General features: G+C 36.6%; 1 protein-coding gene across 3 annotated transcripts; it reads left to right on the plus strand.

Moving 5' to 3' along the window:
• Positions 1-1,398: 1,398 nt before the first annotated feature.
• LOC135682120 (uncharacterized) lies at positions 1,399-17,770 on the plus strand. 3 transcript variants are annotated; one of them, XM_065196851.2, is made up of 16 exons: positions 1,399-1,700; positions 2,951-3,052; positions 4,513-5,004; positions 5,778-6,327; positions 7,214-7,282; positions 7,872-8,011; positions 8,573-8,713; positions 9,033-9,218; positions 9,919-10,141; positions 10,473-11,228; positions 12,030-12,098; positions 12,301-12,378; positions 13,174-13,267; positions 13,696-13,778; positions 14,242-14,365; positions 14,934-17,770. In XM_065196851.2, the coding sequence occupies exons 1-16, from the start codon at positions 1,581-1,583 to the stop codon at positions 15,982-15,984; spliced, it is 4,278 nt and encodes a 1,425-aa protein (XP_065052923.2). In that variant the 5' UTR covers positions 1,399-1,580; the 3' UTR covers positions 15,985-17,770. The 3 variants fall into 3 exon arrangements, with proteins under 3 accessions (XP_065052923.2, XP_065052925.2, XP_065052924.2); XM_065196853.2 differs by lacking the exon at positions 12,301-12,378; XM_065196852.2 differs by lacking the exon at positions 12,030-12,098.
• Positions 17,771-21,515: the final 3,745 nt, after the last annotated feature.

Here is a 21,515-nt window from a genome sequence, read left to right on the forward strand (position 1 = left end):
ACAGTGACGTAACCATGGAAGAAGAGCAATAAAAGCATATGGCCCTTAAGGCCCTAAATATTCCAAAGGAATGAATGTTCAGGAGTAGGCCTGGGCTATATTTAATATGTTCCTCTTTTTCTTTTTGCTATAATGCTTTGCTATAATAGAGTGGGTGCTCCAGTGTTAGGAACAAGTTTATTCTCTTTTTTAATTTACTTTTTAATAAGATTTTTTTCGAGTTAACTAAGCAGAATTTCTTGATAGAATATGTCTGTAACGTTGTCTAGGATTTTCTTAGTTCATTTTGATGACTGACATTCCTCAAGCTTGAAGAAGGGTTGAGATGTTGCAATATCATTGGCTGGGACGGATTTAAGCAGCAATGGTAAGGGGGGGGGGTGTTAGATAATAATTGGATTTTGGTGCAACACCCTTTAGGTGACTAGAAAATAATGAAAATGCCCAGTTTAAAAGTTCAACTTTCAACTTCTAAGTAAAGAAGATAAGAAGATATATAAAGGAAATTTTTGCATTATTTTGTTAATACTGACCGAAAACGAACGAATATGCTTAAAGTTAACAACAGTTTTTGCCTCGAAAACTGCACTTGAATAACATGGACATTGGTCATCTATTAACGGGATGATATGGAGGTAAAATATTATCCTGCCAACCCACAAAGCTTTTATTTCCCCGTGAATTACATTGTTAGCGCAAGGAAATCATATGAACCTTAGAGTTCAAGGCGCAAGGAGTAAGGTGATGAGGAGGGCGACAAAAGCGGTAGCGGGGAAATTGACAAATATGAACAAAAAATTAGCCAAAAGGCATAATAGCTCATCTGAAAACGCGGGGTTGCACAGTTTGGAGGGCTTGCGAGCTCTGAAATTCACCATATTATACCCTTCTCAGCTGGGGAACTCTTTGTCACAGACTGCTATTCATCTAATCTTTATCAATTATGGTTAGCCTTCCCACTTTCATGACTCTTATTTCCCAAAGCCTCACTGCAGTTCCTGAAATCCCAACTAAAAATTTGGTTCAAGAAGCAAAAGATTTTCCCTATGGGGGTGTGCATGATCCCCACGATAGCCGTCGTTTTCCATGCTCTCGTGACGTTTTCGATAATTTTCTACATATATATTCCTCTTCTAACCCAAAAATATTCTGCTCCTTCTTCTATTGGTACAGAATAGGTTCGGTTGTCCTTTTCTGTGTCGTCGATTTGATATAACCATTGTCCATTGGGATTTACGTCGCGACGGGAATCTCACCAACTTTTATTTCCGAAAAGCAGCGGGAATGCTTCTTTGTTCTGGGTGTATTGTTCGGGAGAAAGAATTGTGCTGAAAGTGAGACAAAACATTCTTGTCATTCCACGACGATGATTGGTTATGCTAATTGTCATGTGACCGTTTATCGCGCATCGTTACTCATGTCCTAAACACAAACATGGAGGAGGGCAGCTTCCCGTAGTGATGTTATACCGGTTTGGTTAGTGCACTTAGTGCTCATTGACTGCAACAATTGCTTACAAAGTCCTATCGGTTAGTTGGAAATTTCTTGTGAAGTTTAACCAGATATAATTCAAGAAAGTTATGAAATTGACTGTGTGCTTTGGACCCGTCAAAGTTATTGTTCCTTGTGGAGATGGAGAACTTACTGTTAACGACTTTATTGAAAAGGCCACGTCCCGTTACATCAAGGCTTCACAAAAGGTAAGCTTTATACCATGGTTCTGATATAAGGTAATTTTAATCAAACATATAGCTTAGTTATTGAAATCAGTACACCCTTCGCTGCACCGTAAATCCAATCAGACTGAGGAGTACAACCCAGGACGCAATGTAAACTTCCTTGGTGGTTACATTTTTTATAAAGGTTGGCTTCGATTCCAGCAACTAATCTGAATGTTTCCAAGACCTTCTTCAAGCTGCACCAGGTAGTCAAAAGAAATCGTGACATTTTTTTGGAACTTGAAGATCTTACTGATGAACTGCTGTGAGTCGTGGTATCTCGTAAAACCCCTAACCGAGTCCTTGTAGCTACGTGATGGCAATTATAAACATTCTAAACGAGAACTCAAAACATGACAATTTTAAATACTCTAGTAATTTTAATTTACCGCCTAAAAATAAATCTAAGAGGATAAGAATTTCCGTTAGTATTGTCGACGAAAATATTTCAAAGTGAACTAAACTTTGTAATACGAGACGATATTTATCTTTAATTTACATAGGCGGAAGCCGTCAAATGTAAGTTTCTTATCAAGTGTCCAAGATTTGTTGGTATAAGGTAGTGAATTATCTGGGAGTCAGTTTTTTGCAATCACCCAGCTCAGAATCAGGACAAAACTTTTGTTTTTTGTGATGCCAGTAATGAATTTACCAAAATTTTATCGGTCATTATGCGAAATGAATACAGAATTTGAATTCCTCAAAATTTTGTCAAGCAAGTATATTGTACTTAATAAAATGAATTGATTATCGATTCTATAACGGATTTTTTTGTGACAACCATTTTTTTGCTTTTTATGTCCCTTTTCAAGATGGCAATTAGACAGTACGTGTGAACAGAGCTAGGCAGATAGCAATATTATGAATGTCTAGTCTCCTCCTGTGAATTTTTTAACAGTCCAGAATGGTTTGTCACGTTACAACTCAAACTTTGAGAAGATTCCAGGATAAATTATTGCATTGCAGTTGTGCTCAAATTTTCATCATGCAAAACAATCACAATTTTACAGCCTGCTCTTTATACTGCAGTTACTAATTTATTCAATTTTTCACATTCTCAATTAAATTATTGATAACATTAATTTAAGCAAACTAAATTTTGTTGGGCCTTGATTGATCATTCCTTATTATGTATTGAAATCCAGCTGAGTGTCACTAATTTTCCTTTTACTTTTTGCATATGTTTATTGGTATTATTTTTGTAACTGTCAGCTTGGATCTTTTTGTTTTAGGAAAATGTTGATGAAATTTATGTAAAGCATTTGCAAACAGAAGATGCTGCTATTTTAGATCATGATGATATTATTGCCGATGTTTGTGATGACCGTGACAAGGTATGCCCTCAGATCCTTGACTTTTTAATCATAGTTTTAAGGTCTCTGATTTCATTAATGGATTTCCAGATTAAAGCTCAATGCCAAAAAGTATGAATTGTGATTTTTTTATGAATACTTTTATAATGCCTTTTATGTGTTATCTTTGGGGCTTGCTTGCATCTATCCTGGGATTTTTAGAGAGGACACAGCTACCCTTGACAGCTTTTTGATAAAGAAAATAATTTTATCTAGAAGAAAAAAGGCTAGGACAACCTCTTTATTTTTATATTTATGCATATATGTTAAAACAGAAGCATGTTATCAAAAATGACACTTCTAGCAGTCCTAATTCTCTGAAAAGGAATGTGGGTGATATTTTTAGTATATATTACAAAACATTCATATTTTCTGAGTTAACCGAGATGCTTTCAGAGAATATAGGCACCATCACCATGTTTTTGATTGGATTGTTTTAGGTTGTCACAATGATGTGTAATGATTAATATAATCAACACATGATCAGTAATTTTCAAAAATATTTTACATGCTTCTGGCCAAGGGCTTATTTTATATCATCTTTCAATTTCACAGTCATTCTTTTTTGTAGATTTTTTTCTGGATCTTTATTTCCCAGAGACATTTTCTCCAATTAAATTTTTTGTATAATTGAATCTCTATTTTATTTATATTGCTCTGATTGAAAAAGTTTAGGGTAGAAAAACTGAGTTGCAGTACCCCCATGTTAAAGAAATGAATGTTGCAGAGATTTTAAAGCAATAACACACAAATGAGAAAAAAGCAAAAATAGGAATTATTGAGTTTTAATATAGCTAATAGGTATACAATTTTTTATAAGAACATTAAGGCTCAATTTATTAAAAAAAAAATTGAGCAACATAAGAAATGTACAGCCTCAAGTGAAGCCTTAAAAAAATTTGATATGTTTTCAAACCTACTGTTGTTTTATCAGAATATAGCTGATTTCTAAAATCAACAGTCTTTCAAAAAGTCATGCAAACATATTGTTGAGTGGTCTTAGTAACATTTTATAGCATGTAGTTAAAGATAATTTATTTTTGAAATAAGAACAACAATAAGAATAAGACATTAAGGCCAAGATTAAGGCAAACATTAAGAACAACATTAGGAACATGTGGCCCCACTTGACCTTGTGAAATTGAATATTTTCTATTGTTTTACCCTTTTACTTTGCACTTTGCCCCCATTGCTATCTTTGAGTACAGGCTTCCCTGATTCAGAACACTGAGTTCTCAAATTATCCAAGCAATAGGTACATCAAACTCAACAGAAATTATCTGGCTCGTATAAAATAGAGTGTACTTATTTTCAAGCAATGAATAACCAGTTTTTATTATTTGACATAAAAAAGTTGCATTTCTTTGTGCACAAGGAGTATTAAAGCTTTGGTCATTTTTTTAATTAGAATTTTGTAATGTTTCTTCTTTTGCATGCTCTAGCTGATAGCAGTATTTGAAGACAGGAGTCAGTTCAGCACAGAAAGAGTTGATCTCTCCAGGGCATCTCACATCAGAGCATCATCACAGTCAACTTCCTCGTCAGTCTCAGGATTGTCATCATATCACTTGGAAAGGGATCAGCCAGTAGCACCCCCTCCAAATTTTGAGAATGGAGAAGCACAAACTGTTTATGGAGTTGGCAAAGAAAGTTTTTCACATGAGGAGAGAACTGCTGGAAGGGAGGATGGCAGAGAGAGGAGAAGAGAACGTCCTTGGAAGTCCAGCGAAGTGCTGAAGTCTTCCAATTCCCAACCCGGACACTATTCGTCCAATTCATCTACCCCAATGTCCAGTCCGGACCCATCGAAAGACACTCTTGGCTTCAATGGCTTTGACAGAAATTTCAACCGGAAATCACTCTCTGTTGGCCACCCCTTACTGTATAGTTGGATCGATGCCCAAGAAAAGATCAATCAAAACACTCATGCCCCGGTACGTATACCCTCATTCGGTTGGCTTTCATCAAATCTTATCTTTTCATCGTGAAGTCTGTGGCTCTTTTAGATCTAGAGTGCCCCTCTGCAGGCATCTTCCAATACATATCGCCATTAGCAACCTCAGCTGGTTTTAAATAGAACGCATGCCTGCTCAATGTTTGTTCTATTTTTTCAAGTGGAAATTATTGTTCTGTATATTGTATACAGATTTTTGTCGGTCTTTTTATTTTTTCCGGCCAGTTGTGTTCACAAGCTCGCACTGTCTGTTTTACGCAGCAAGATAGGCTCTTCTTCTGGAGACATGAAAACTGCTTGTTAGGAGATACTAAAATAGTTTTTTCGGATTTATTCACGAACGTGTTGAATTAAGTACACCTTCCGCGCACTATCTATTATCGCTTCTAATCCATTACACAGTTTAGAATAAGAAACTTTTTACAAGTAGATTTGAAGATGTTTTCCAATTGTTACGAAATTAACGATATTTTCTATGAGAGATATGAAGTGAAAGTGAGTTGTATTTTTTAAACTTGTTGATTGACTGTTTTTCATGTAATAAAAGTACACCCTTTTTTATAAGACTGCTTTATTTTTAATTAAGACTCTGTTCAGGCGAGTTCACTTGTGAATTTCAGAAAATGTGAAGAAATCTTCAAGAATTAGCCCAGAAAGTCCACAGATAGTTTTCTTTTGAAAAACCATTTGAATAAAGTGAATTTTGCCGCAGTATTAGATTTAATATCTATATAAATATACCTTTGTTTACAGAGTGAGGAAAAGCCGGACAGTAGGCCTCCTCCAATAACCAAACGTCTATCCACTGGACAGGACGGCTCTTCGGCCACTTCAGTTGGGGATTTCGACGACATAGACGATATCTCCTCGACAACAAGTGAAGAAATTGAGCTTGAATCGCGGCTTAGGGAGGATTTCGGTTTGCGAGTGCAAGGGTACAAGAACGCAGATGGTAAAGAACTCGGGCTTATAGTCCACGAGATAAAGAACGATACAATTATGGGCAAAAATGGTTCCTTGAATGTGGCCGATAGAATTACCGAAGTAAATGGGGTGAATCTTAGAGATAAAACAAACACTGAAGCTGAAAATATCTTAAACGATGCACTTGCGTATGGCACTATCCGTCTCAAAAGAACTCGATCCCATCACTTTATTAGAGCAAGTCTTAGAGGGGAATACCCTTCTGAACGGACTTTTAACTTACCCAGGGTCCCTGAATCTGCCATAGTGAATAGCAAAGAGGCCCCAAAGATAATGAAACCCATAGCAGCTTCAGATCCGCGTGAAGCTCCAATCGAAGGTAAGAATTCTGACGTCACAAATAATGAGCTTATAGTCTTAGCCACCTTATTGAATTCTTAGGTGAAACATCTTTTATGGTTCATATAGGCTGTACTCAGCTGTATCCTGAAACGTTTCTGAGAAGACAAATATTTTGCCTGTTTGTAATTAAGTCTCTGTCCTCAGAAGGAACAAACGTAATCGAAAGTTTCCCCGTTCACACATATCCGGAAGCAATGACATAAGGCTCTGTTGCTACAGTACTGTTATTGTAAAAAGCAAGGTTTCATAAAATATCCGGTTCTTATACCTGAAAACCTTCACAAAAGCCGCAAAGACCTTCTTCAGTATATTTTGAGGGTTTCGAAGTTGAGTTCTTCAAAAATCGTTGTTTTTCAGGATTTTCTTAAATATGACGTCATTGATTTTAACATTGGATTCCTATTTTTGATATTTCATGCTACGAAATTTTCCAACAGAAGCTTGTTGGGGTGGGGTAGGGGGTTATCGCTGCATACAGTGAGAGTCGTCGAAGTTACTTTGTTTTAAATTCTCGTGAGATTTCTGTCATTAGATTCGCTCAAATTACTAATTATGTGGGGAGAGTATCTCAACCTCTGTGTCTAAATTTCTATCCTTACCAGCCAATCATGTTGATGGTTTTTTCGCAACTTCTGAGTTCTTGACTTTTTAAATTGTTCCTTAATTTTTTTGCTTTGAACGATAAAGTATCTTTATTTTTCCTGATTGTCCAGTACTTATTTCAAATAGGGAGTTTTTTAATAGAAATATTGAATGCATTGTTTCTTGGTGGATAAGCGGCTCTTTTTGTCATTGTCCCGCCCATTTGTGTATATTGGTCATTTTATAGCAGCCTTTTATTTCATGATTTCTTTTGTTTTCAGATCCAAAGAATGAAGTCTCGGCTCCGAAGCCTGTTCAAGGAAAAACAATTGCCATTGAGCTTAGGAAAGGCAAGAGATGCAAATTTAATGCAGTTATTTATTGATTATTTCTCTTGTGCCTCGCCCTTTTTGAATCTGTGACATCACCTTGTCATTGTTTGAAAAGACCCAGCACTTCTGAGACTAGTCTCAGATCAATCATTGGTCAGAAATCTCAATTCCTACATGCTATAAGGAAGATACTTAAGACTTTTAAATGTTTCTTGGGCACTATCCCAGAGTTAGAAGTTATAGGGCATAAAAGAGTTCTTGTTTAATCTTTCAAGCATTTTCATATAGTACATTTACGGTTATCTAGCTGTCATCGACACCATAAAACAACAAACTTAATGTTTAACGTAAAATATGATCATGTCAAGGGAAATCTGTGTTGGTATTTTGAAAAGAAGTCTTCTCCCGATAAATGAAAAGCATCTTTGCATTCGTACTACACGTATCTCTTGTCCACTTCGTATTTATGAATAATAGAAACAACACATGATGAAAAGCAGTAATCTGAAAGATTCAAGATTCATTATTGTATTTATCAGGATTTAAGAAGTACAATATGGCGATTTGTGTAATATTTAAAAAGGCTTTAACTAAGAGCTCTTTTCAGGTGCAACTGGTCTAGGGTTCAGCATTACAAGCAGAGATGTCACAACGAAAGAGGCAAATCCTGTTTACGTGAAAAACATTCTCCCGAGAGGAGCTGCTATTCAAGACGGTCGATTGAAAGTTGGTGATCAAATTACCGAGGTGAGCCAATTCATTACGAATTATTCTCCAAATATATTTTCTTGCAAAAAACGGTTTCCCGTTGTTATGTGCCAGCTTTTATCTGTTTTACATTCATGAAACGTTTACATACAACCTATGGTAATTCTAACTTCCAAGGAAAACAAAAATTGTTCAAATTAGGATTTACTCGAATAAAATATTCAGGCAGTCAATTATCAACCTTGCCTGTATGAACAATCGATGCTTCGTGTGTATATTTCCCTATGTGGATGAATACGAAATTTGTCAGAGAAAGCCATATAAAAAGATATTTCTACCCAAGTTTTGAATTCGCGAGAATGTTATGAATCGTACTAAGATGATGGCTTACTTTAGTCGTTGGCTAACTTGTTTAAGCTCTATAAAATACTCAAATATTTATATAAACAGAACTCCCTCAAGTGTTTACAACAAAAAGTATGCAGCTTAATTATTAGGGTACAGAGTTGAACAAACTCCGGTACAAAGCTTAGGGGTATTCACTATACCCAGAAGGCTTCAATAATGGTGTGTTATTTTTATTGTAAAAATATATTTCAGATTAATGGTGTTGATGTGAGCAATAAAGATCAGACAGAAATTGTGAATATTTTGAAGAAGGCCACTGGGACAGTGAGACTTTTGGTCTATAGACAGCAAAATGAAGACACTGCGGAGGTGGATGAAAGCGATGATGCAATCGTAAGTTTTTACGGTCTCATTTTTGATCCAGAGACTGATTGAGACTATAAGCTAATTGACAGTCGAGCTTTATACGACGCACAAGCAGTTAACTTTTTGTTAACTTGTATATTAGCCAGCTGCATTTGAGATGCAGATTCTCTCTTTTTAACTGGACAAAATAAAGGTATTAGAATTTGTAACGATGCCATGATATTAATTTCTAGCTCATCCTTACCCAGTAATGCTTTTGAAACTATTTTGCTTTCTAGAGGAAAGTTAATTATATTTTAATTTCATCTCTATCTCTCTTACTTTACTAATTTTATTTTGCTTTCAGGATACTATCTCAAATGATTCTGGTATTGCGACGATTAAAGAAGAAATTTTGTCTATGAATATTCCATTGGATGACCTCGGATCTGCGGGCCTCGGAATCAGTGTTAAGGGGAAAACGTCGGCCCATGATAAATATGACCTCGGAATATTCGTCAAGTCAATAATTAAAGGAGGGGCAGCTTCAAAGGTAAGGGGGGGGGGTGCCGTGTAATGATAATTCTAACCTGTTTGCATGACGGAAATATGTTGCTGAAACACTCACTGTTTTATACAACGATAAGTACGTGTTATCCATAAAAATGTGTAAGATTAACAAAGAAGGAAAGAATAGCAAAGGCTTATAGAGGAGGAAAAGCTCATTAAGCCACTCACAAATCGGTCTCCTTAACATTTTGGCCTTTATTCTTTGATGACTAGATTAGACGTTATATATAGCTGCTAAAGCTTACAGCTTTGTTTTTTGTTTATATACACTCATTTTTTTATAAGAAACTGGCTATAAGAAACGAGTACTGGACATTCAGAACAAAAATCAAGAAACTATTAAATCGTGATAAAACTGAGAACTACAAAGTTTGTAAAATTCCTAGAACTTGATTGCCCTGTTGGCCTTAAACTTTAGACACAAGGGATAAAAATATACTTCCCACATCTAAATACATCATCAGAACGGAAGCGAATCTCTTGACGTGATATATGAATGGTCACGAACATTTCATTACATCATTCATGACATGATAATCAAGAAACTCTTAAGCAACAATGAGTATTGAAATTTCCAGGAAATGAAGAAGCTGGAGTACTTAACATCGACCTCTGTTTCTTATAAAAAAACGAGTGTAAACATGTATTCAATAATTCATCATCCTTTGTTTTTTATTTAACAGGATGGGCGGTTAAAACCGGAGGATCGTTTGCTACAAATCAATGAAATTTCATTAGACGGAGTTACAAACGAGAAAGCAATGGAATCTTTGCGACAAGCCTTAACAGAATCTGTAAAGAAAGGTTTCATTCGAATAGTTATTGCGCGCAAAGCAAAACCAGAAGTAATTGATCCGGTTCCTAATGGAAAGCCCGAACTGATTTTGCCTCCTCTGGACCAAATCGGTAAGTTCTAGTCCTTAAGATTCAATATAAATCTTGATAGTGACTCACACTAGTATATGTATGTACCTTTATGATACCTCATAGTATTTATGTGTATACCTTAATGGTATCTCAATATGTTGTCCAATTGGTTTATTTTTGTAGTAGGCTGGATATTTCAAGATTTCGTTGAAATGTTACCTAGTCTGGAAAATATTTCACAAACCAAACACAGATAGTTTGGAAATGAGAATAAACTTCAATTAATGTATTCCGTTATTCGCCTTTTTAAAGCTGTTGGACATTATAACAGCTGAAGCGACTCACCACGACGAGCTCTGTTGTTTTGTAGGTATTCGTGATTCTAAAACTATAGATGGGCAAGATGAGGTATCTCCTGGAAGGAACAGCTCACGATTCAACACTGTTAACATCAAGCCAGCTAGCAACGAAGACACGGAGATTCAGCGATCTCAACATCGGCCGAAACAACACAGTGACCAAATTAAACAGAAAACTTCCTCTCAGGATACTGTTAGATTTGTGTCCGTGAGTTCTAGTGAAATACCCGTTACACAACCTTGCAAAACTGTTATTATTGAACGGTCACCCAATACCGATTCTAGGCAAAGACTGCTGGTTGAAGTCAAATCAACGGTGTATCCTAAGGAAAAGCAATCATTTTATCAGGATGGCCAAACTATGGTTAAAGAAGGAACACGACACAGTGACGGAGACAACAAAGAATCATTTGAATCTATACCTACCCCACCGTCGTATCAGGAGGCTTTGAAACGGCGATCAATATCTTCTTCAGATAACGCTTCAATTAGGGGCTCTTCTTTTTCCTCACAACAACAACCCTTTCAGCCAGATCTTGAGGATGGTGAGTGGCGTAAAGATATGGATTTACTGCGTACCATGTCAACAAGTTCAAGGTTTTCGTTGGATTCGCTGATGATGAGTCCAGACGCCATGCCTTTTTCGCGAGACGCATTTGGTCGGCTGTCGATGTCTGAGAGAAAGGGAAGGGCGCATCTTGATGCCACCAAAAGCGATTTTTATTCAAGGTTGAAGAAAAGCAAGAGTCTTGAAAATGTCCATTCAAGTAAGCATTACGATATTTCTTTCTGGCCATAAATTGTTGGTTGATTTTGAAAACTTCCGTCTAGGTATTTGCGGCCTGCTCAGTAGTAACGGTCGTGGGGAACAGATCCAAGGGTCTGAGGCTCGAATCCCTGACATGACCAGCCTTCTACTTAGGGCGTAAGGAGTCTCCAGGTCTCTGTAGTTCTAGGCTTATGAATCACAAGGTGTGGTCACATCAAGAGGAAGGACCATGACACTGCCGAATTAGCACAGCTTCTCGGGGTCCTAAAAACTACCCCCTGGAAGCCATTAACAAATTCAAGTAACTTTCATCTTGAAATTTTTAAAACAGCTGGAAAATTTTTGAGGCTGCTTACTCTAGACTTTCGTAATTTCGTAATTAGGAAAAAAAGAAAACAGAAAACATTTAACCAGTCCACCTTGGTAGTCATGGTATTGTACAATACTGGTTATTGCATTATATAAGTTTTATTTTTCTGTCAGCTACTTTTCTCCAGCTTGAGTTTCCAATATCAAATCAATTCAATCACATATTTATCGGAACATTCAAACATGCTCTTTTTGTCTACTAGCATTTGGAACTCTATATCCCACCAAACATCCATAAAATAATAGTAATATTACAGTACAGCTTTAATGAGCTTCCAAACTCTCTCATGATTATCTAAAACATGTTCAACGTGATATTCTGAAGAACGACTTGTTTTTCAATCATTTGTAAAAAATATAAGCCTGTTGGACTTCAAGTGCAAGTTAAGACTGACAGATTCCTGATTGCCTCATTACTTATCCATTTCAGTTAAGAACTTGAATGCTCTTTCTCCGATAAAAATCACTTCGACGACTGCAGATGCCAATGGAGATACAGGTACAGGGATAATTAGTATTAAATCCTTTGAGCATTTACAGATTTGAGCATGGTTGCTTTGATAATCAACCGTAGTCTTTTTTTGCACGCCACCAAGGCTGTTTATGTTTCAAGGCAAGCCAGTGCAATTTTAGTAGAGTAGTTTTTTAAATGAACACTTGCACCAATGAGCAACTCTTTGATACGTATTTGTTAAATGTAGATATCGTGCCATTTCACGAAGCCGTCCGACGCACTGAGTCGCTTGATACCTTGCTGAATAGTTCGCACAATATCACAGGTGATTGCACTTTTTATTCACCACGGAGCACCTTCTAGTTTTTTCGACGAGGACAGGGTAGGGGTATTAATAGAGTACTTACGCTTAGTGAGGGAGATGCACAGAAAGAGAGCGTAACTTCGCATCCAGGGGGAGTGATGGTTTTTAAGGAGACCGAACGCAGGTTATATTTTAATGCAGGCTCGCAGAATGAACAAGCAAGTTTTTATTTAGCATCTTGCGCATGAGGACCTATTTTAACCTAAAATATCTTTACATCCATGAAAAAACGTCACACGGGCATCTCCATAGCATTTACTCATTCTTTATACACGAAAATGTCAGGGCTTTTGTTATAAATGACATTATCCCTGAACCATCTGTCACCACGAGAACACACCCCTGTAGCTAGGCATCATTGACTATGTTACCATCACAATACGCTTTTTAGATAAGAATATAGTGTAAGAGCGTTTAACTCTTAAAAGAATCGTATGCACCTTGGAAACAAGACTTGAGAGCTGTCTAGCTCTTAACAAAGCAGATCATTTGCTAAAAACTTTCAGCATTGCTAAAACAACGACTTTAGAAGTTAAAATTATAAAACATACTGAATAACAACAACTGGTTTGTAATAGGGGAATAATATTTTTTCCTGTGTAGCTCAAGTCGTCCCAAATCCTTGATCCTAATATATGCCATCCTTGATCCTAATATATGTTTCATTTCTATGATTAACAATTTGTATCTATTATGAATTCATGGGATTCATTTGTTGATCTTTTTGTTAAAAGCCAATAAATTTTTTCTCTGCAGAGGAAGAAGATGCTTTCCGTAGAAACAGTATCTTGAGCAAGAGCACTCCTTGGTATGCCCAGAGAACAGTGTCCCCAACAGCTCTCAAACTAAGGTAGCAACCTTCATTTAACTTAATCTAATATTCGCAGCTTTCTCAAGGTTCATGAATAAAAATCGTATTTTAGACTTCTGATTTTATTTTGTACAACCAGATCTTCTAATTCTAAGTACTGTTTAGTCTGATTTGTCAATAAATATGTCATTATACATCAGCCTTAACTTTTTTGCATAGCGCTACAAGATCTAATGAAACTTTGAGACAAATCCAATCTTCCTTCGATAGATTTTCATAACCAGTGTTTTAGGCCACGCCAGAACCTTCTCAACTTTAGAGGTTAATTGCTGCCAAGCCAAGAATTTTTTCAAAAATCTTGATGTAATTGCCATGTCAGATATAATCGCTTTGAGTTTGGTCTTTTGAGGTTTTGAAAAATCTTCTACTCCTGGTCAACTAGATTAATTTTCAATGTTCTAAAATAGATCGAGGAGTACTGCGTGGAATGATAGTTTTCGGAATGCTGTCGACAAAACCCAGGTGTTTTACACTCAAAGCCTAAAAGAAGGTGAGTTATTGTGAAATATGGTAACATGCCTTAATTTTATCTATTTTCGACCAGTGTTTGTGACGCAAACTTAATTATTTAACAGGTTGTCAGTTAATATCATAGATACTGATGCCAAAAATTAACTTCGATTGTCAATTTTCAATCAAGAATATCGCTCAGATCTTAAATCCAACAGTGCCTGCAACTGGTAAAAATAAACAATCCATGAAATTCGATAGATCTCTTATAAAAAACCTGAATATTTTTTCACTCAAATAGATTCGTGATTTAATGTTATCGCTCGTATGACACTTCTTAAATTCCCACGACCTGACAGGCAACTCAAATGTTAACTTATTGTTATTATCAATTCGAAAGGATGCGTCCTTACATAGCTCTCAAACCAACTATTTGCAAAACTTCCATTTAAAGCAAGCCACTTTTGGTTTATGAACTCTATCGTTATTCTTTTCAACAACAGATGGTGGAAGGCAACCAGTGGAAAAATCAATCCCCTTACGGCTTACAAGCAATGCAAACTATATTGAAAATCAGCAATCGAGAAAAAAAACTGGCCTTTTCAAAGGACTAGGAAATCTTTTAAAGTAAGCTTTGCTCTCTTCTTCTTCCATTCGTTATTAATCTACAAATCTAAGGTTTTCATTGCCCTTTTATAATGCCTGTGTATTTAGATAAAAGAGTTTGTTTATGTTGCGTTATTATTTTATTTATCAATTATATTATGTTCACACTGAGGAAATAATATATTAAACTGCCCAAACGTTCTCTTGATTGACTGCTATGCACCAACCAGTAAAGTTAGTGTACAGTTGTTGCGGAGCCCGGTGGAGGACAAGTCATTTTTATTTTGTGTCTTTATTGGGTCATTAAGCCTTGGGGGGAGGTCTTTATTAGAAGATATAACATTATTCCCTTAGAAGTTGAGACAGCAAGATATGTCTCACCTTGGATTTATTGCCTTATATTTTTTTGTTTATGCCCGATTACATATTTTCAAATTAAACACTGCTTAATACAAATAATGGAGGATTTGCTGTAGCTATGAAAAGATAAAAAGTTTCATCATGCTTTTCGTCAATTTTGAAATTTTATGTTCCATTGTTGAAACTTTAACAAAAGCAACTGTTATTTAACGTCTAATTTTTTTAATAGGAAAGGAAAATTAAAAAAACCGGAAGGAAAAACCGAAAACAGAGAGTCCACTAAAGGAAATGCAAGTAATGGAGGACCAGTAGATTATCCACGTAGAGAGCGGCCTCACAGTGTCCACGAAGAAACCATATCACATCAGCGAAACGTTGTTCATGATCCTGTAAGGGAAATCGAATATGCAAAATGGCAGAAAGAAGAAAGACTTGCTTTGCTACAAAAGGAACTCAATAAAGTAGAAAAAGAAGAGCACCAAGTAAATAAGAAAATTATCGATAGAAATGAACGGTTAATCTATTCTAATGGAGATACTTCCGTCAAGGGCATTAGTTATGACGTCAGGACCAGTACGTCTAAGGAAGTTCGGCCTTTGACACAGGGTCAAGTCGCAGGAAAGACGGGAGAGCACAAATCTCTATTACAGCGTGGACAGGAAAGGATTCAAATGAAGGAGAAAAAACAGAATTCAGATCAGCCCGTTATTCAAGATGTGAAAGGAATCGAGACGGCAAGAAAAACTGCACTGTCTGAGACGGAGAGAAACCCATCCTACAGGAGCTCCCAAAGACAAACGATAAGGGATGAGCCCAAATCTAGGCCAGGTATGAATGACTTTTCTATGTCGCATTCTACGTCACAGCCAGCAATGCAACAGCATGGAACGGGTAGCAATGAACAAAAAGGACCTATAGCAGCACAAAGCGAAACTGAGCAGATGCCAGCCAATAGTGTTTCTAGGGAATTAAATGACGAGGATGCAGCCTCGAAGCAGCGGTACTTACCTAGTAGTCAGTTATTTTATTATGGACACAGTTCCTTGCCTAGGAAATTTACTGTAAACCATGCCAGAAGCAAAAATGCGGCTGAGAGTAAACAGTTGAAAAAATACTCTGTGGAGGAGCAGGCGGAGGCCTTCAAGAGAGCGCAACCCAAATATGAAGATTTCGAAGTTCGTGGAAGTAAAAGAGCTGCAGTCCAGCGTCGCAATCAAATGCAAGGTAACGTTAATCAGAATGCTGGAAGTATCACCATTTCTCACGCAGCTAATATCTAATTTATTCATATAATTGAATTCTGGTTTTATTTCCATTTTTTTCCAGTTGCAATGCAAATTTTGTTTTTTTTTCTGGGATGATAAAAATGACAAATCACCGTAAAATCTCTATAATCCCCTTCTCTAGTCGGAAATTTGAAGAAAGCCCTCTTCCTTGTGAATCCCAATCGTAAAGAGAAGGGTCTTCAATCAAGATGGTGCATGCCATTACGTCCCTTTGAACATCACTTTCGATGCTAGAGATTCTCATGCCTAATGCAACTCAATTTGATTAAAGGACCTAAGGATAAAGGAAACGGTTTTTTGTACCCGTCTCGTCTACTCTTTTACGCTAGCCCTTCTCTTGTGCCATCTCTATCTCTCATAAGTTAGCCTTAAGTCTCATATATTAAGAAACCGCTGGGGATGAATAGAGATTTGACGGTATAGTTAAATATAGAAAACTGGTACACTGTACTATATTTTAAGGAAGGCTTAGGTACCGGTGTGGTAGGTTATATGCAACGTAATTAAATATGTAATGCTTGTCATATTTTGAGTCAGATTTTATTAGTACCTAGCACCGGAATGGCGCTTAATTTAGACGAGGGGAATGTCTGCAACTTTGCTGTTCTTTTTCAAATTTACAAACATAGTCAACTTTCACGGTTCCATTGCAGATACAAACCGATGTAGCAGCAGCCCCCTCCCCTATCAGGTTGTTCTCTTGATAAAGTTCTAGTTTTGGCAAAGGCCTGATTTCTGAATGGCCAAGCCGTTATATGCAAATGTCTTTAGGAATATGTCCGCCATTACTCAATGAAACTCGAATACAAAATGAACTTTCCTATTCGAATTTTGGCGAATCTAAGGTTCTTATTAATTAAATTATATTATCCTTTTATTTTATCAAGATGGACGTGAAAATGTCACGAGCCAGCAATTTCCTTCATCCATACAATACTTTAGCTAGGTTTATGCTTAGAATGAGTTAACGCTGTCCCCCGCTGTCCCCCGCTGTCCATTTTACACTTCTTTATTAAACTGTATGTGCAAGACACGATTGTATACATTTTAAGAACGTGTCATTTCTTTTTGAAGAGATTTCCTTTACCAGATACCAAATGTTTTTAGTCCACAATAATTTTGAATGAAATTATTGTTTTCCTTAGCAGGAGTCGTACTGACATTGCATTAAGTATTTATTAGATTTTCGCTAGATTTTTCTATCGTTCAACGGTAGTTAGCTTGTTCTAGTCAGGTACCAGTCAGGTGATCAAGTGTAGTTGCATAGGAATTTGTAATGTCTGAAGCAGTTGTAAAGTAAAATTACTGGAATCGTGTAATATTATTGTACATCTAACTATCATGATGTAATAGGCGCAAAATTTGGTGTAATCATATTTTCTGGTTTTAATATATTGTCATAAATAAAATGTATATTTCAAGATTTATATTTCGTGTCATTTGCAACAATCATCAAAAAAGTTATGGTTAAGAGCAGCAAAGGAGCAAAACGGATATTAATAACCCGCGTTTCGCCATTCGTGTAAAAATACCTACCTACGTCCGTTAGGGGCTTTTAAAAATTCAGCTCAGATACTGCATTACATGATTTCTAAAAATTCTTTTTTCACATTCCTTTTATTTTTCAGTTGTTCTTTTAAATGGTTTTGCAAGAGTATTCTAATACGCGTTTAAGTGGTTCAGTTCTGATTAAATTAGCTTTGGGTAAATTGTGACACAATTAGTCGATGTATAAAGGTTGTAAATGTTAATGTTTTGAACAAATTTCATATCGGGAATATCCAAGCTATTTTCCTTTTCACGATTCTGTTAGTCCAGTATGATTACGTCCTATTATTTCTGGTTATGACTAGAGCCTCAAGGATGGAATACCCTCGTAAGGGTGGCCTTTATGCTGTGGTTGCAGATAAACATGCTACCGTTTGAACATAGCTGCCCTTCTTAGATGTCCCAGATGTAAGAGCAAAACTCTTTGAAAGTCCAGTATTGACACACAGGGGCGCTGATAGGTAACGGCAAACTGAAAGACCAGGCTCACTGCTAGCGAAGTAGTAGCCTACGCCACTTAGTCTGATAGTTTGTGAGTACACGAAGAATACTTCAAATGAGTCGGTCTCAACTACATATTATATAGATGAAAGAAAGTACGCTTAATATGCATTTTGAACCCATTGATTTCAAGAGGGCATATTCATCTGCATTCAACTGCTCAAAAAATCGCTTTCACTATTGAAGAACCGGATAAATACTTCTTTCCCGAATAAACTTCTTTCTTCAGGCACATACTTGAAGAATTTATGATAAAAATAATTGGCTCTATATATGCTTTCTGCGCCGTCAACAGGGCGGCGGAGAGGGAGCAAGGGAGACAAATTGTCTCGAGATCTAGGGGGCCTCTTTAAGCAATGAAGTTCATTTTAAGAAGTTCAGTTCATTGTACATAATTAATGCGAAACAACTGAATAAATAAAATCGGGGGGGGGGCGTAGCAAGAGGGGGTAGAGGGACCCCCCAATATTCTAGAGGGTCCCCAGACCAAAACGTTTGGAGATCGCACTGAGTTTGAAAATGTGCACATGTTGTACATGTTTGTGCATAACCTCTTTACGTTCTTCGACAATGTCATTTCTTTATGTTGACAAAAAAGCTGGAGGTTGTGGTTTGTGTATTTTTATCATTCACTTAAGCCTGATTTCAATCCCAGCGTAAACAGGTATGAGCTTGGTTCCCATATCTGCGTAGGCGTTGGGGGACACGCATGCAATCTGGTGCGTATTTTGAAGGAAACAAAATGATGGAAACAAGTATCTTACTTCAGATTAAAATGGTTTATGCTCTTTTAGTGATATGACAAAGGGATTGGAAGAAAAAAAGAAGAAGAGAAATCATGGAATATGGATACGGGAATTTTAAAGAAAAGGCAAGAGTTAGGTCAGTTTTATAATTATTTTGAGGAGCTCAGACTTCATGATAGAGAGTACTTCTTCTTGTAAGAAAGTTGTTACTTTCAATGGTTTGCACAAAAATTTTGGCTTCCACATGAAAGTTCTCCCCGCTTCGACGGGGACGCGACGGCGATTCAATCGAAGACATTTTTAACAAATCTCAACTTATTATTATAACAGGGACGTCGGCGACATTGTGGGGATGTCGCCTAAAAAGCGTTATCATATTATCGTAAGCATCCCCGTAGCATCACGGTTCCTAGGACGTTCATAAGAATCAAGTTTGCAAGGTGTCAAATCACTTTAAGTAAAGGTAGATGTTTTAATTTTTTAATTAAAGACGACTCCTTGCAAACGTGATTATCCAGGCTGGCATAAAGTTTCCAGGCAGTTTGTACCGTCCAAAGAGCATCATGCCCCAGCCTTTTCCCTTATGGGTATTGGCCCGAATAAACGGCTTATTCGCATTTGGAATCAGGCTCCAGAATCCTTAGTTTATCTCAGAAGTCTTACATTTTATATTAGTCTGAGACGACGAATGAGCTATGGGGCAACAGGGGCAAAGCGCAGAGAAAAAGGGCAAAACAATAGCAAAGTCTTCCAGATTTTATGGAATTTCATCCTGGAATTATTTTGCCATACCCTAAATCCTCGAATTGGCCCTCCTCGAAAAAGCCCCCCCCCTCGAATAAGCACCCACTGCTACCGTAAATTCTCAAATTGGACCCCTCAATTTGATGATTTTTGCCATCTGAGGTCGCCTTTGGTGTTTTATTGAATTACCACAACAAATTCATACTTTTGGTAGTAATTAATAAAATGCTCATAAATAAATTTCTACTAAAATAAACGAGGTTTTTTAAAAAATGTTTTTTTAATGTCAACAATGATTCTATGAGCCCCCCCTCGTATAAGCCCCCTCGAATAAACGCCCATCCAAAAATATAGAAAATAAATGAACCCCTAGGGGGCTAATTTGAGGATTTACGGTATTTACAGACAGATACCTGGCAGAAATGAATGCTGGAAATAAATGAAACAGAGGCTATCAACGAGTCCATTGCGGGTCCAAAAGAGGTGTGGTGAGTTTCAAAGACAATTTGTAACAAAAAAATTTCGTAAGCACTCGGAATTAAAACACGATATTCCAGCAGATGTGAAAATGAAGAGCTATCTTACAATTGTCAGTTGAATAAAGATTTTGTTTACAAAGAACTTCAACACAAGACGGGCCGTTCCCATGGTGTAGCAGGACCAATCACATAGTAATCTGTAATCACGTGACATGTAGTATATAAATCGAAAGATTGGAAATAAGAGGAGATTTGATTTGAATACAGAAGAAAGTGGTGTTCTCATTTCAACGCTCTACCGATCACAACTGGTGAAGGACCCGTTTTTACGTAAATAATCTTTTTTAAATTGTCAGACGAAAAAACTGTTCTTCATGTAATTTTCAAAAACATTCCAAAATAATAAAAAGTTCTGCAGCTCAATTTTTCCATTGTATTGTTCATTGCCACATCATACCTGACACCTTCAATCGGTTGATTTATTAACATTGTATACCCGGACTGATATATACACACAGTGATTTGTGACGCTGGATTTTGCAAAGACAAATTCTGCTGGTTTACTTACAGACAAGAAAGGATACGCTGCCTAAAATAAATTATGTATATATGTTCCACATCAGCACTTGTGCTGCCTGATTGGGATAAATTATTATACGAACCTGAGAAATATATGGCGGAAATTCAGGTAACTAGAAAAGTTTCTTTCTGGCTTACGGCTTTGTTTCTTGCTAACATGTACGATGGATCCTATCATTATTATGGCTGATTTACATGAATTTGTTGTTGTTCATTCTCATCGTGTTGCGGTGTTACTTATTTATAACATTTTATTGTTTTTTCGCCGTAATCGTGGCCGTTTCTTTATTCACGCAAAAACACCCTTGCATGGGAAAAACGCCTCGTTTATGAGATGGAATTTTTATGGGTTTTCTCAACTTTGTCCAAATTACCTTTTACTGTACTTCGGCCTCAGCTTATTCTTAATGTGGTCTTAAAATTTGACTACACTCTTTATTTCATAAGAACATTTTTTTAGCTAGCACTCGCACTGCTTAAACCCTATTAGATTAAGAACAAATTAAGAACAATCCAGCCTTAGATTTTCGAAAAAATCAAGAACAGTCAGCTTGAACTTAAGTTTATTGGTTGTTATAAAAAAGAGTGTAGTTTTAAGGATCGTGTTCTTATGAAATTTTCTCATAAAAAAGGGTGTAGCTTCCTTGGAGGGATATACAAATTTTGGAAGCCAGTTTGAAGAAGGCATATAAATATCGATGGGAGTTTTATGAAAATATCCACTTTTGCCTCATAAAATTCACCATAAAAATAACATTTATAAAATTAATTCATTTGTCGAAAATAATGCTCTTTGCCTAAACTAAAATGCTAAAGCAGTCCAATCCTTAAAAAACTGGATTCTGAGATGCTTGTCGTGGACTTTGCTCCAAGGAAAACGAACTTGGTTTAAAACTTTTGAATACTGTTAATTTTTCTAGATATTTGA

Source organism: Rhopilema esculentum, chromosome 16 (assembly GCF_057945365.1).
Source record: "Rhopilema esculentum isolate cy_ngs chromosome 16, ASM5794536v1, whole genome shotgun sequence".
In the NCBI taxonomy this organism is placed as follows: Eukaryota; Metazoa; Cnidaria; class Scyphozoa; order Rhizostomeae; family Rhizostomatidae; genus Rhopilema; species Rhopilema esculentum.